At 38.3% G+C, this 13267-nt stretch overlaps 1 protein-coding gene across 4 annotated transcripts in view; it reads right to left on the bottom strand.

Moving 5' to 3' along the window:
* Window positions 1-13267, bottom strand: part of RAB28 (RAB28, member RAS oncogene family) — a 187534-nt gene that overhangs the window by 63294 nt on the left and 110973 nt on the right. Inside the window, exons 7-8 of one of the 4 annotated variants that reach the window (XM_063107991.1) lie at window positions 12541-12635; window positions 11236-11321 (exon numbers count right to left, since the gene is read on the bottom strand). The exons of 2 other annotated variants lie outside the window; for them this stretch is intronic. In XM_063107991.1, the coding sequence (XP_062964061.1) occupies window positions 12546-12635 (90 nt within the window). In that variant the 3' untranslated portion in view covers window positions 11236-11321; window positions 12541-12545. Of the gene's footprint in view, window positions 1-10415; window positions 11322-12540; window positions 12636-13267 lie in introns of those variants that run through there. One more of the 4 variants, XM_063107990.1, reaches the window with a different exon arrangement.

The following is a 13267-nucleotide window of genomic DNA, read 5'->3' on the forward strand; positions in this document are numbered from 1 at the left end:
AATACAGTTTTTTAAAAAGAAGACAATTTTAGTTAGTCCGTCAGCTTTCAGTCTCCAGGACAGAGCTCTTCCCAGCCCACCCCACAGGCTGTTTAGTTACTCACAACAGCCTACAAGATAGGTAGGTTTCACTCATTTAATAAACCTTTATTGGATGCACCTTTGGTGCCAGGCACCAGGTTCTTGATCTTAGAGAGTTCATGTTCTACAGGAGAAGGGGACAAGTGGCCTCATGGCTGCAATTGGTATGGCGGAGCTGTGAGAGAGGAGACATGATGTCCAAGTAAGGGGGTGCAAGAGGGGAGAGTAACTGCCAGGCGGACTTCAGAGGAAGGGAAAGAAATGTAAAGAAAACAAAGGCTCCTTATATGGGTGGTTAGTGACTTTTGTTTTAATAAGCCACTTGTGTGCTGTGACTTTATACAATTCAAGGTAGAATAAATAATTTTGAATGAAAGGCTTCTAAGGATATTTACTGGGTGTATAAGAAACAATCTGACATTATTAAAATATGTTAGGACCAAAATAGAGGCACCAGGAAAACTTCCCTCTAGGCGTGGATCGTCACCACCACACGGAGATCATATCTGCCTTTGCTCAGGACTGTTGATGAAAGTCAGTCCTCATCAACGCAGTGTAGCAGACTAGGCATGTCAGCACATCAACTAAATTTCCATGAGGAATTTACTGTTTTGAGTGTTGGCAAGGTCACAGGGAAGTGGACACTTTCATTTGTGATTAGCAAGATAAGTTATGACAATATTTTTGAAGGGCAGTTTGGCAAAATTTATGAAATTATAATATATTTTCAAAATACCTTTTGAACCAGCCATTCTATTTCTAGGAATTTTTCCTGAGAGCAAGTATATAAAGACAAATATAGAAAGATATACACAGGATGTTTAACAAATTATAGTTTACAATAAACTTGTAACTTGGTGAGAACTTGGGGGAAAAAAACAAATGTTCACAGAAGGGAGAATGATGAAATAATCATACAACTATACACTTGAAAACCATAAAGTCATTGATGATGATGATGTGTATTTACGCTTATGGATGTAGGAAAATGTTTATAATATCACTTAGTGAAAAAAACAAATTTCAAGTTAGTTATTTAATAAAATGTAATTACACATTAGTATATTTTCTGGATATGTGTATTTATGCATAGAGTGATATCTGGAAGATGGCTCCTTGCCAAAATGTCAACAATAATAATAAACAGGGGAGAAGTTGATTTTAACTTCTTTATTTTTCTCTGTATTATTTTACAATATTTATATAACCAGAACAAATGATAGTTACTTTGATTTGGAGATTAATATTTTTGAAGAAATTAGTCCTAGGCAATAAGGAATCCCAACCCGATTTAATGGTGATTGTAAATATCCATCCTTTATTTTTACAGGATTCCCTTGGGAATATATGCTCATGTAATTTATTTCTATATTTAGTCATGAAAATAGTCTGTTCATTCATTTGAAACTGTTTATAAACACCTACTATGAATCGGGCACAGGGACACTCAGGAGTGGGGAGAGAAGCACAATGGTTAAGAAGTCAGGCTTCTGAGCCAGGCAGCCTGGGTTTGCACCCCTGTCCCAGCTCTACTCACCAGCTCCCAACTCACCAGCTCTACAACCTTGGATGGCTTATTAAACTGCCCTGAGTCTCAATTTCCTCATCTGTCAGAGATAATACAAATACCCATTGTAGTAGTTATCTATTGTTATGAAGCGAATTACCGCAAGACTTAGGGACTTGAAACAACAATAATGATTTATTCTCTCTCATAGTTGCTGTGGGTCAGGCATTTAGGGGCAGCTTGGCTGGGTGCTTCTAGCCCGGGGTCTTCCATAAGGCTGCAGTCACATGAAAAGCCAGGGCTGCAGTCATCTGAAGGCCTGACTGGGGCTAGAGGGTTTGTTTCCATGCTGGATGTACCAAAGGACTAGCAAGTTGGTGGTGACTGTTGGTGGGATGTCTTCTCTACAAGGCCCTCCTCCACATAGCTGCTGAAGTGTCCTCAGGGGTGGTGTCTGGCTTCTCCCAGGAGCAACTCAAGGGACCAAAGTGGAAGTTGTAATGGCTTTTACGACTTCACCTTGGAAATCACACACCATCTGCGGTATTCTATGGGTCAGGGGTTAGCTCTGATTTAATGTGAGTGGGATAGCACAAAAGTGGGAATGCCAGGAGGTGAGGATCATAGGTGCCATCCTGAAGGCTACCACATACATCAAATGAGAAAATGTTTACAAAGAGTTCAGGATACCTATACTGCATCCGTAAGAAGCATGGAGATGATGACCTCACTCAACAAATGGGCCCCAGATCCCTACTCTGGTCCAGTCCTCTGGTTTTTCAGGTGAGGCAGCTGAGCCCAGGGAGCTTAAGTAGTTGACCAGCCATACAGGCAGTAGGATTTTGAGCCAGAAGAAACAGGTTTTCTAACTTGCCTCTTCAGGGTCCCTCTTTCCCTGAAGGAAATCCCAGTAAAGACACAGAGGTGAGGGACCACTTGCTAGGACAAAGTACTCACCAGAGTTGAAGATAAACAGATGTTTTAGAAGGAAGGGTAGAGAAACTGTGAGAGGATTCTGAATGTCAGGCTGAGGAACTCATTTTCCTTTGTTGGAAGGCCAAAGGGAGCCATTGAGGGGTTTTGAGTGAGAGAGTGACTTAACTCAAAACCTTGGGTCAAGTTCTTTCTCACTATTGTGTGTGCAGCAGACTGTGGAGGTCTCTGAAGGAAGCAGGCATCAGGGGATGAGGGCAGCAGTAGTGGAAAAGGAGAAGGGGCCTGAGAGACACGGTGTCTAGGAATCATATCCATGTGCAACCTGTGAATTCCAGGTCAATTAAGGATTAAGGGAGCTTAGTTGAAAGGCCTAGGTGAGGGTGGCTAAATGATCTGGTATACAGGCAGTGGGGATGATATCTGCCTCTCTCAGTCCAACCTACAGCTCTGAGTCTACTTCAATCCACAGTGTGGGAGGCCTAAGAACATTCAATATGACTTGGAAGCAGGACTTTAAAACAAATAGCCTGCCTTTCCTTTTGTTTTCCAGCTCTCCAGCTTAGAAAATTGACGTGATGAAGGGCTAGACAGAATGGAATGTATGCGGTTCTGAGCTCAGCCAAAAAGGCCCTGCTCTACTGAAAGGCTCACTTCCCAAGGTGAGGGTTTTATTTGCGGGGGAGGGGTGCTATAGTGCCTCACTTTCCCTATCAAATTGGTTCTGACCACCCCCTCAACCCCATTTAAGCAGAACTGATCTGCTCCCAGCACCCTGCACACCACATTTACCATGGAAAGATTTTCTCCTGATACCCAGGATGCCATGATGCCTGTCTCATTTGTCTGCTTCCTGCTCCAGCCTGGGGGCTCCCTAAGGGCAGACACTGGCTCTGTGCATCCCATATTCCAGGGGCCTAGCCTGAACATGATGATTCTGCTCTCTGAAAAAGTTCAACAAATGATTTTCTCTCCTAATTTCAACAGCTTTACACCCAGAGACTAAGGTTTACAGTCACAAGGGTTGAAATTGGGCCCCCAGAAGGCTGAATCCAGCCTGTCCATAGGGCTACCAGTGTTGTAGATTTATGACTCATTTTTCAAGGCAGTAAAATATCTTGTTATAACAAAATAAAAATCGCAAGACAATTTTCTGGGAGGGAAGTAAAGTGACTTGAGAAAAGAACATTTTTTGTTGTTGTTGTTCAACTGGCACAAATGTTCTGAGAGTGGCCTTATCCATGCATAGGTTTTAATTGGCCAACATAACTTTAAAAACTGGATTGGAATGGCTGTAGGACAGAGCATATAACCTCTCCTAACATTAATTACCACTGGTCCCTATGGTCTTACACTCTTACCTACCTAGCCTCTGAAGGCATATGAATTTGCTACCCTGTAACATGATACAATCCCTTTCATCTTTGGGAAGCAAATGTTTGTAACGTTCTTTCTTAGGCTGGATCCAAATCTCCCATAGGTTCTACTTACCCATTCCTGTTTGGGGGTACTATAGCTCCTATAGTACAAATATAATCTTTTTCTAACACATACTCTCTTACCTATTTGAAGACTGCTATCTCAGTCTCTCTGAGGCCTTCTGTTTTCCAAATTAAGCATACTGTTTTCCTTCAACTGTTCCATATGACATTGACTCCCCTCCCCATAATCAGAATGTTCCCTGTTTTCCTCTCAAAGAGAGGCATCCATAAGGAGAAAAATACTGCAGGCATGGTTTAATCCCTTGCAATTCAAAGTGTAACTGAAAAGCCAGCAGCATTAGCATCATGTGAGGGCTTGTTATAAATGCAGAACCTCAAACCCATCCCAGAACTAAGGAATCAAGATTTCCCCAGGTTATTCGTACACACACATCTACTCAGAAGAGAACAGATACTCTTTGCATTAATGTAGCTGTAGTGGATTGAATTATGTTCCCCCAAAACTCACCAAAGCTTGAATTGTATCTCCCATGTTTAATGTATTAAAAACCTAGCCCTCTCTGTGACTGTAAAGAGGGTGGGAAATCCTATTATGGTAATTGAAAGGTGGAGCCTTGAAGAGCTGATTGGATTGTAGGACCGTGCAGTACTGAATGGATTAAAAATGGTGGTCAAGGACATGGTTCTGAGGGCTTTAAAAGAAGAGGAGAGTCTGTCTTGCTCTCTCTGCTTCCACCATCTTGCAAAGTGAGACCACTGGGTCACTTTGGACTTCCCAGCCTCAGAAATTGTAATAAATTTCATTTTCTTTATAAATCACCCAGTTTCAGGTATTCTGTTATAGCAACACAAAACAGACTAAAACAGTAGCCTAAGATTACATTAATGTTTGAGGGCAATTATGTTACACTGTTGACCCTGTTTCATGTTAATCTGAAATCCTTATTCTTTTTCCACACTTACTGCTAAGCCATATCTTTTTATATTGTTTTACAGTTTTATTGAAGCATGCAACAATCTGATTACATTTTGATGAGTTATGCATGTGTCTAGACTAAGATTGGAAGGCAAAACATAGAACATGTTCATCTGTCTTTGGTGCCAAGCAAAGGTCCTGGTACATACAACCAAAAAATAAAATAAACTAACATTAGCCTAAATGATAAAGGACAATCGACTCATGCTGTTAAACAATCCAAGCCATGGCTTGATCCAGGGCTCGATCACAGTGGCAGGGACTCGGAGCCTCCCCACTTTCCACATCTGCTTCCTTGCTGTCAGCTGTCCCAGGGTAGGCTCCCCCTCTGTGGCCTCAAGATGGCTGCCAACGTCACTGAAAGCTACATCCTTTCTCATTCTAGTTCAGTCGGCAAACAGCCTTCTGGAAACTTCCAGGACAGAAACATTTATTCTTTTCTTTCCTCTTTCAGAAACCTCAGCAAGTGTCACCTCCAGTTCATTAGCTCTGATAGAGTTACCAGTTCATTTCTGAGCCAACCACGGAGGCAAGGGGGGATTAATATCCTAGTGGGTTTAAACCAATGAGGATCCACTCCTAGAGCTATGAGTGGCTGAAATCGAGGAGGGCTCCATCAGGAAATCAGGAAATTGATGTTGGGAGAAGTGGTAACATGGATGCTGGGGAGGCGACTGACAGATGTCTACCATAATGATAACAGGTCTGCAGTTCAGTTTCCTTTGAATCTTGCTACTGTTGTTGAGGACAGCCAATGTTACAGCAATCATTAGCACGATTAAGCCCAAACAACTGTTCTATTTTTAAACGATACACAAATTATTATGCTCCATCACATTATTTCAGTGATCAACTTTAAAGGGCCCTGGCTTACCTCCTCCAGGAATAACAAAGCAATCACAGGGGTTCTTTGGGCCACTCCAAAAACCACTGCAGAGCGGTTTGCCACACATAATAGAGGGTGCATTTGAAAAGCAGTGTGCAATGACCAATTCTGGTTGAAGACTTTTGTTTTTCAAAAGCTCAGTGAGCAGAAGTGACCACAATGTGTTTGAAACTTTATAGCACGCATCTTCAGGAGACAAAGTGCCTAAAACTAGATGGAAAGACTTATAATTTTTTAAATTAAAAACTGTAGACAGGAGAGGTAACAAAGTAAAATAAGCATGAATCCTACGTTCTTATTTCAAAAATAAAACCTGAGGCATGGGAAAAATTGTAATACGGAATTCAAAAATCTGCTTTGGCCATTGCTGTACTGCATGTTCATTGTGCCTGCTTTCTCTGAGCCAAAAGACTCTCAATAGCTGGTCCTGTTTAGTTGGGAGAGCCCGAAGGCAGGCAGGGGTCAGGGGGAGAATTTCTGTCTTCACCTCACTGATCAGAAGACAAACTTGCAAACACCAGCCCCTCTGGACACCTGGTCAAGGTGGTCGGTGTGAAAGGGTGGACAAACCAACACAGGCCCATTACCACTTCTCAGAACAACTTAAACCTTGACCTGTTCAACTCCCAAGAAGAATGTCACTTGTGTGACCTTCACAAATGGAAAACAGCCTAAAACCAATATCAGCCTAGGCTGTTCTATCTCAGAAACATTTTGTGTGACTCCTGGCTCCACCACTTACTCAATGAGGGACTTTATATAATCACTTTCTCTCGGTTTAGGTTTCCTCTACGAAAGGGGACAATACTTGCCCTCTCAGACTGGTGTGAAAACAGTTCATGTGACAAGTACCTGGCAATGTCCAGGACAGAGCAAGCCTACAAAGCCCATTCTCTTCCCTGCTCCCTGCTCAGTCCCATTCAGTGCTATAACTTTACAAAAACACAATTAAAGAATTTCAGTCTCGTCACAGGCTTTCTGCAATTTCTCTTTGCCTCCTCTGAATGCCCCCAGCACTCAACCTAACAATGTGTGTTGTCATACTTTATAGTACAGTATTTGTATTAGAAAAGAAAAAAAAAAAAAAACTTTTGAAAATCTTTAAGTTTTCACATAGATATAAAAACACTACAAAATGACCAAAAAGAGCATGGCCTCACCCCTCAGTGAGTGTAAAACCTTGGGCAAGTTTAGTTTAATAGTAGGCTTCAATCAATCATAGCTTTTAAAATAGCAGCAACAACAAACATCTCTCCTACTAAATTGTAAAGTCCTTGAGGGTTGAGATCTCATTTATCCAACTTTATACTCTCCTAAAGGCCCTAGCAAACTGACTTGTGTATATTAGGAAAATGCTGAAAGGAATGATAAACAACTAGCTTGAAGGGCTTATCACTTTGAAGAGCTTAAAAGGCTGCTAAATTGTTATACAATTAAAAATAAAGAAATCAAAGTAGAGAAAGGTGGGATCCACTGCCTAGTGAGTACACAGTCACAATCTTTTAAATCTTTTTTAAATTAAAAATTTTAAATTATTATTATTTTTTTAATTTCTTGTCCTAGAGACAGAAGATCTGTAAGGTCTAGCTCTGTGATTCTGTGACTTCTGGCAAGTTAGTTTTTCTCTCCACACTTCGATTTCCTTAACCAAACAAGGATGTAAAATAACAAGTTTTCTAAAATCCCTTACAGCTCTAAAATTAGGTATGCAAAATTTCTGCACACACTTGTGGCAAATTTCCTATGAGAAAGGCACTCTGCTAGGTAGACTGAGGGACAGGAGGGAAAAGAAACCCAGATCTGCCCTTCAATGAGCTCGTAGCTTATTTAACAATAAAAGACAGGGACACAAATAACTGTAATTCAAGGCAGGAAGGAGTAGTGGCCATCAGAGAGATACTGACGTGGAACTTTCAGCTGTGGAGATGAAGACTGACACTATGGAGGGGTGGCATTTGTTCCTGTTTCAATGTAGTGAATATGGAGTGCCCAAGATGCCAGGCACTGTGCCTTAGCACAGAAAACACAACACAACCATGAACAAGTACAGCCCTGTCCTAATGGTGCCTGGAGGCTGCTGGCAGGGGGTAAATATTTGGAGCAGGGGGAGGAATTCCCAGAAAAAGGATGTGTGAGCAAAGACAGGATAGCAGAGCATCACAAAGCAAGCAGGAAAAGAGCCCACAGCTCTATCTGCACAGGTGAGGAGTGAACAGTAGAGTGCACAGGTAGGAGGTAGTTGATACAGAGCACCTGAAATGCTATGAAGTCTGGGTTTTAATCAGTCCAAAAAAATAACCTAACAACTCTAAGTGACTGACTGTATATTAAATGTCACAGCATCACTGATTTTGCATCCAAATACACTTTGTTCATACCATTTTCCAATGGTATAGTGTTCCTCAAACAATTACGATATTGTAACTGTAACCATGTGACCCAGCTATTCCACTGCTGGGAATATACCCAGAGGAATGGAAATCATCATGCTGAAGTGATACCTGTACTCCAATGTTTATTGCAGTACTATGTACAACAGCCAAGAGTTGGAACCAGCACAAATGTCCATCATCAGATGAGTGGATAAGGAAACTGTGGAATATCTACACAATGGAATTTTACTCTGCTATAAAAAAAAAGAATGAAATACTACGATTCACAACAACATGGATGGACTTAGAGAAAATCATATTAAGTGAAACAAGTCAGGCACAGAAAGAGAAATACCACATGTTCTCACTTATTTGTGGGAGCTAAAAATAAACAAACACACAAACAAAGGGTGGGGGGAGAAGAGGACACAACAATCACAACAATTCCTTAAACTTGTTAAGACAAGTGAACAGATATGATGTAGTTGGGGCGGGGGGGAGAAAGGGAGGGAGGAAAGAGGAACAGGTAAAGGGTCATGAAAATCAACTACAATGTATATTGAGAAGTTAAAATAAAAACAATAAATAAATAAAAAATAAAACAGCATTCAGTCAAGGCCTCTCCCCCCCAAAAAACAAAAAACATTCTCCAATGGTAATCCACCACTCAGAGCAGTGGTTTTCAAGCATTTTTATAGCAGATAAATATTATTTTCAAATAAATATCATATAAAAGCCTAATATCTACACATAGATATGAGCAGTATTTTATTGGGATTAATTTACATTGTAAGTTCTAAATGTATAACTTTTATAAACCATTCAATGAGAAAATAACAGATAGTTTTGGTGAAATAAAATAATTCAAAATCATTGGTAATGCAATAGATCAGCATCATCTTGCTATTTACAAGGGTGCTTCAAAAAGTTCATGAAAAAAAAAATAGAAGTAAAAGGATTTAGGAATGGGCAATGACTTTTTGATTAACACCCCAAAAGCACAGGCAACAAAAGAAAAAATAAACAAATGGGATTATATCAAACTAAAAAGCTTCTGTGCAGCAAAGGAAACAATCAAGTGAAAAGACATCCTACAGAATGGGAGAAAATATTTGCAAAATATGCATCTGACAAGGGATTAATATCCAGAATATACAAAAAGCTCAGACAACTTTATAGCAAAAAAACAAATAATCCAATTTAAAAATGGGCAAAGGAGCTGAATAGACATTTCTCAAAGGAAGACATACAAATGGCCAACAAGTATATGAAAAAATGCTCAACATCATTAATCAAAAGGGAAATGCAAATCAAAACCACTTTGAGATATCACCTCGCCCCAATCAGACTGGCTGTTATAAAAAAGACAGAGAATAACAAACGCTGGCGAGGATGTGGAGAGAGAGGAACCCTCCTGCACTGTTGGTGGGGCTGTAAATTAGTACAGCCATTATGGAGAACAGCATGGAGGTTCCTTAAACAACTACAGATAGAACTTCAAATGATCCAGCAATCCCACTCCTGGGGATATATCCAGAGAATTGGAAAACATCAGGTCGAAGGGATATCTCACTCCCATGTTTACTGCAGCTCTATTTACAATAGCTAGGCAATGGAACCAACCTAAATGTCCATCTATGGATGACTGGATAAGGAAATTGTGGTATATATACATCATGGAATGCTACTCAGCCATAAAAAAGAATGAAATTCTACCATTTGCAACAACATGGATGAGCCTGGAGAAAATTATCCTAAATGAAACAACCCAGGTACAAAAAAAGAAATACAGCATGTTCTCACTCATAACTGGGAACTGAATCCATAAATAAACAAATGAACAACAAAGAGAGATAGAAAGAAAGAAACAACAATCACAGTAATACACTGAACTTTTAGAAAACTAGAGGTGGAAAAGGAGATGGCGGGTGGCTAATGAGGAATTGGTCAATGGACACAAAGAATGATTGCGTACTATAATGATGAATAAGCTAACTATACTGATCTAACCACCACACATTGTACACAATTATTGAAAATCAACGTTGTACCCCATATGTATGTGTAATAAAAAATAAATTAAAACAAAAACAAAAACAAACAAACAAAAAAACAAATACACTTTGTTTTTTGGTAACAAAAAAGAAAATGGCTGAAAGAAAATTCAAAAAAGTAATTAATTTAAATAAGTTTATTTATGAGAAAAAAACATCTGAACATCAGGTACAGTCTGATCCACAATGATCCAACAGTATGTCATAACTCATCCTGGGAGTACTCTTATGCAGTCTATAAGAGACATTCCACGTGGGGCATCAGCTGAACATTTATCAAAATTCATAAAGCCATCTAAGCTGAATATACACATTACATAATGACCATGATACAGTAATAAAAATACAATATTGAATACTCACTACTTTGTGAGTTGCAAACTACAATATAAACAATTTATATCCCTTTCTAAAAAATGAAAAAATATTTCTATTACAGCCTTATTTCAAACATTTTCAGTTAGATACAGCTTTATATATTTTCACTCACAATAGATAGCAAAAGAATGTCTCCTTAAGTATCTATACGTAAAATATATGAGTTGTTTCAATGTTTACACTTTAAAGTATACTTTGACATATATGAGTCCAGATAAGAGAATGAAACCTTTGCTGTGGCAAAAAACCTGGCTGACGATCAAGACTCGCATAGCTTTCATATTTGGTTAAAAAACTTTGCATCATAGAAGAAAGAAGCAAGGACATAAAGAGAACCATCATTCCTTTTCAATAAAGCAGTCTAATTCCAGAGAATGGGCCTTCCATTTTGAATTCAAAGTGTGTGGTCCTGAAGTTGAATTCTTTCCAGTCCAAGGAGCTGCCTGCACTGTGAGGCAACACTTAATAATGAAGGGAGTTAGTTGGAAAGTGTTAACTGAACTACAGAGATGGTCACTGATAAAACAAGTTCCTAGAAGTCCTGGGCCCACTCAGGGGTGAAGGGCAGCCAGAACTATCAATACAAAAGAAAAATGTGCTCACTGAACTGCACACATAGAGCTTCTAGGAGGGTTAACAGTTCTTGACATAGGTTCCTGGTTGTAGTTTACAATATCTGCCTTCACCACCCTCTGTCATAAAAGAAAACAAAGTTATTATCAAGACATCAGAACATTTAGAAAGAGCTCCTTAAGTATATTCTTATTTTCTGAACTTCGGTGAACTCCTGATGACAGACATCATAAATGAAACGGGAGTTGATATTAAAAGAATCAACAGAACAAACTAACGGGGGGGGGGGGTTGTTTGTTTTAAAGGAGGCAATGACAATTCAGTTCAGTTCAGTGAGTCTTCCCTGGTTTTATGATATTAACTTGAGGTTATCACAAGCCTCATAAAAAACTGATAAATCAATATAAAGAATTAAACCCTCTTTATAATTTAAAACAAAGGAACTAAAATTAGTCATTCATACATATTTTAATTTGTGGATAAGACTTCATCATTTCAAAGTAAAAAATGTCTCTATTTATTAGTATTTCCATAAGCCATTACACTTAGCATGACTTTTCTTAGAATGTTTACAGCAGTTTGTGAGTCAGTGAGAAGAGATACAAATGTTTAGGAGGACTCACAAATAAAGAAGACTCAGAAATGTTTTGAACAACCAAATTTTTAAAACTTTCCTCACAAATCTGTAATTTACTTCCAAACAGCTCACTGTTAGGTTATGAAAAACAACTCTAACATAATATGGTATATGAGAAATTTAGAAAATTACTTCATATTCATGTTTTTGAAATAATTTAAACCGAAAGACACTTTTAACTCTTCTCTCTTTTCCTCTACCGAAACAATAAATTTAGCAATATGCCCTAATATTCATCTCTAAGTAATAATTTAAGTTAAAACAAATCCTTTACTGTTTTCAACTCTTTTACTAAGTCTGCACACATAAGCAGACAAAGAAGGGTAATTCAAGGCTAATTTTTAAAATGCTCTTTCAATTACTAGGCTATTTCAGGAAAAATAGCAAGGAATGAATAATGAAATAACTGCCTCAATTCTCCACTTCACTGCACCTATAATAAACACAACCATAAAGAGAAATATGTTTGAAAGTAACTGACATGTTATTTTAATTTGTTCTTAATTTCTTATTTAATTCATAAGTCTCCTGGCAAAGGACCAATTTTTCAAAGATCTGAAATAGGACTTCTGCAATGTTAATCTCCAATAATATACAATAATCATCTGAACTTCCCTATTCATAAGAAATAAAGAACAAAATAGCATTCACTGGTTCTCCCCTCCCACCCCTCCAAATTGCAACAATTTATCCATTAATACCTGTACTACTGTACTGCACAGATTCTACTCTGAGCAGAGCTGGTATGTTGATTATCTTCTTCTGGGTACTTCACTATTTCTGCCCTGACAATATGCTGTCAATTCCATACAATGTAAGCAAGACAAAGAGGAAAGAATGAAATTTTTTTAAAAAGACAAAACGGAAACTATGTTCAATGACTGAAAATAGAAGGAAACACAGAAGTAGAAAAAGGAAATTAACACATAAATTTAAACATGTCATAAAATAGCAGAATGTACTCATAGAAAAGGAAAGAAAAGGAACAAAGATCAAAGAAACATTATTCTTTACAATTCCATTTAATTATTGAAATAGATATGTCCACTGAACTTCCCAAATTGTGAGTTCTATTTTTGATATTATAATTACATATAACATATATAATGCCCAGTATTTCAGAAGACTATGGAGAATGATGGGGCTTTTCTATGCTAAAGTGCAGTAAAAATATTAATTTCATTTCCTTTGACAGTCACTCTACACTGAAAATGTATGGATGAATTACACAGGATCTATTCGTAAGTTGCTGTGAACTAATAGGAAGAGAAACACGTATAGAACTAATTTGCATAAAAGTTAACTGCTTTACTACTGAACTTATGCTGTATGAACACAGAGGAGTAATTATCTTTGAAGGTGGAAAGTGGAATGAAGAAATCAGAGGAAGCTATATGACATTTGTATTTTTTATATTGAATAATATTT

Source organism: Cynocephalus volans, chromosome 9, assembly GCF_027409185.1.
Source record: "Cynocephalus volans isolate mCynVol1 chromosome 9, mCynVol1.pri, whole genome shotgun sequence".
NCBI lineage: Eukaryota > Metazoa > Chordata > Mammalia > Dermoptera > Cynocephalidae > Cynocephalus > Cynocephalus volans.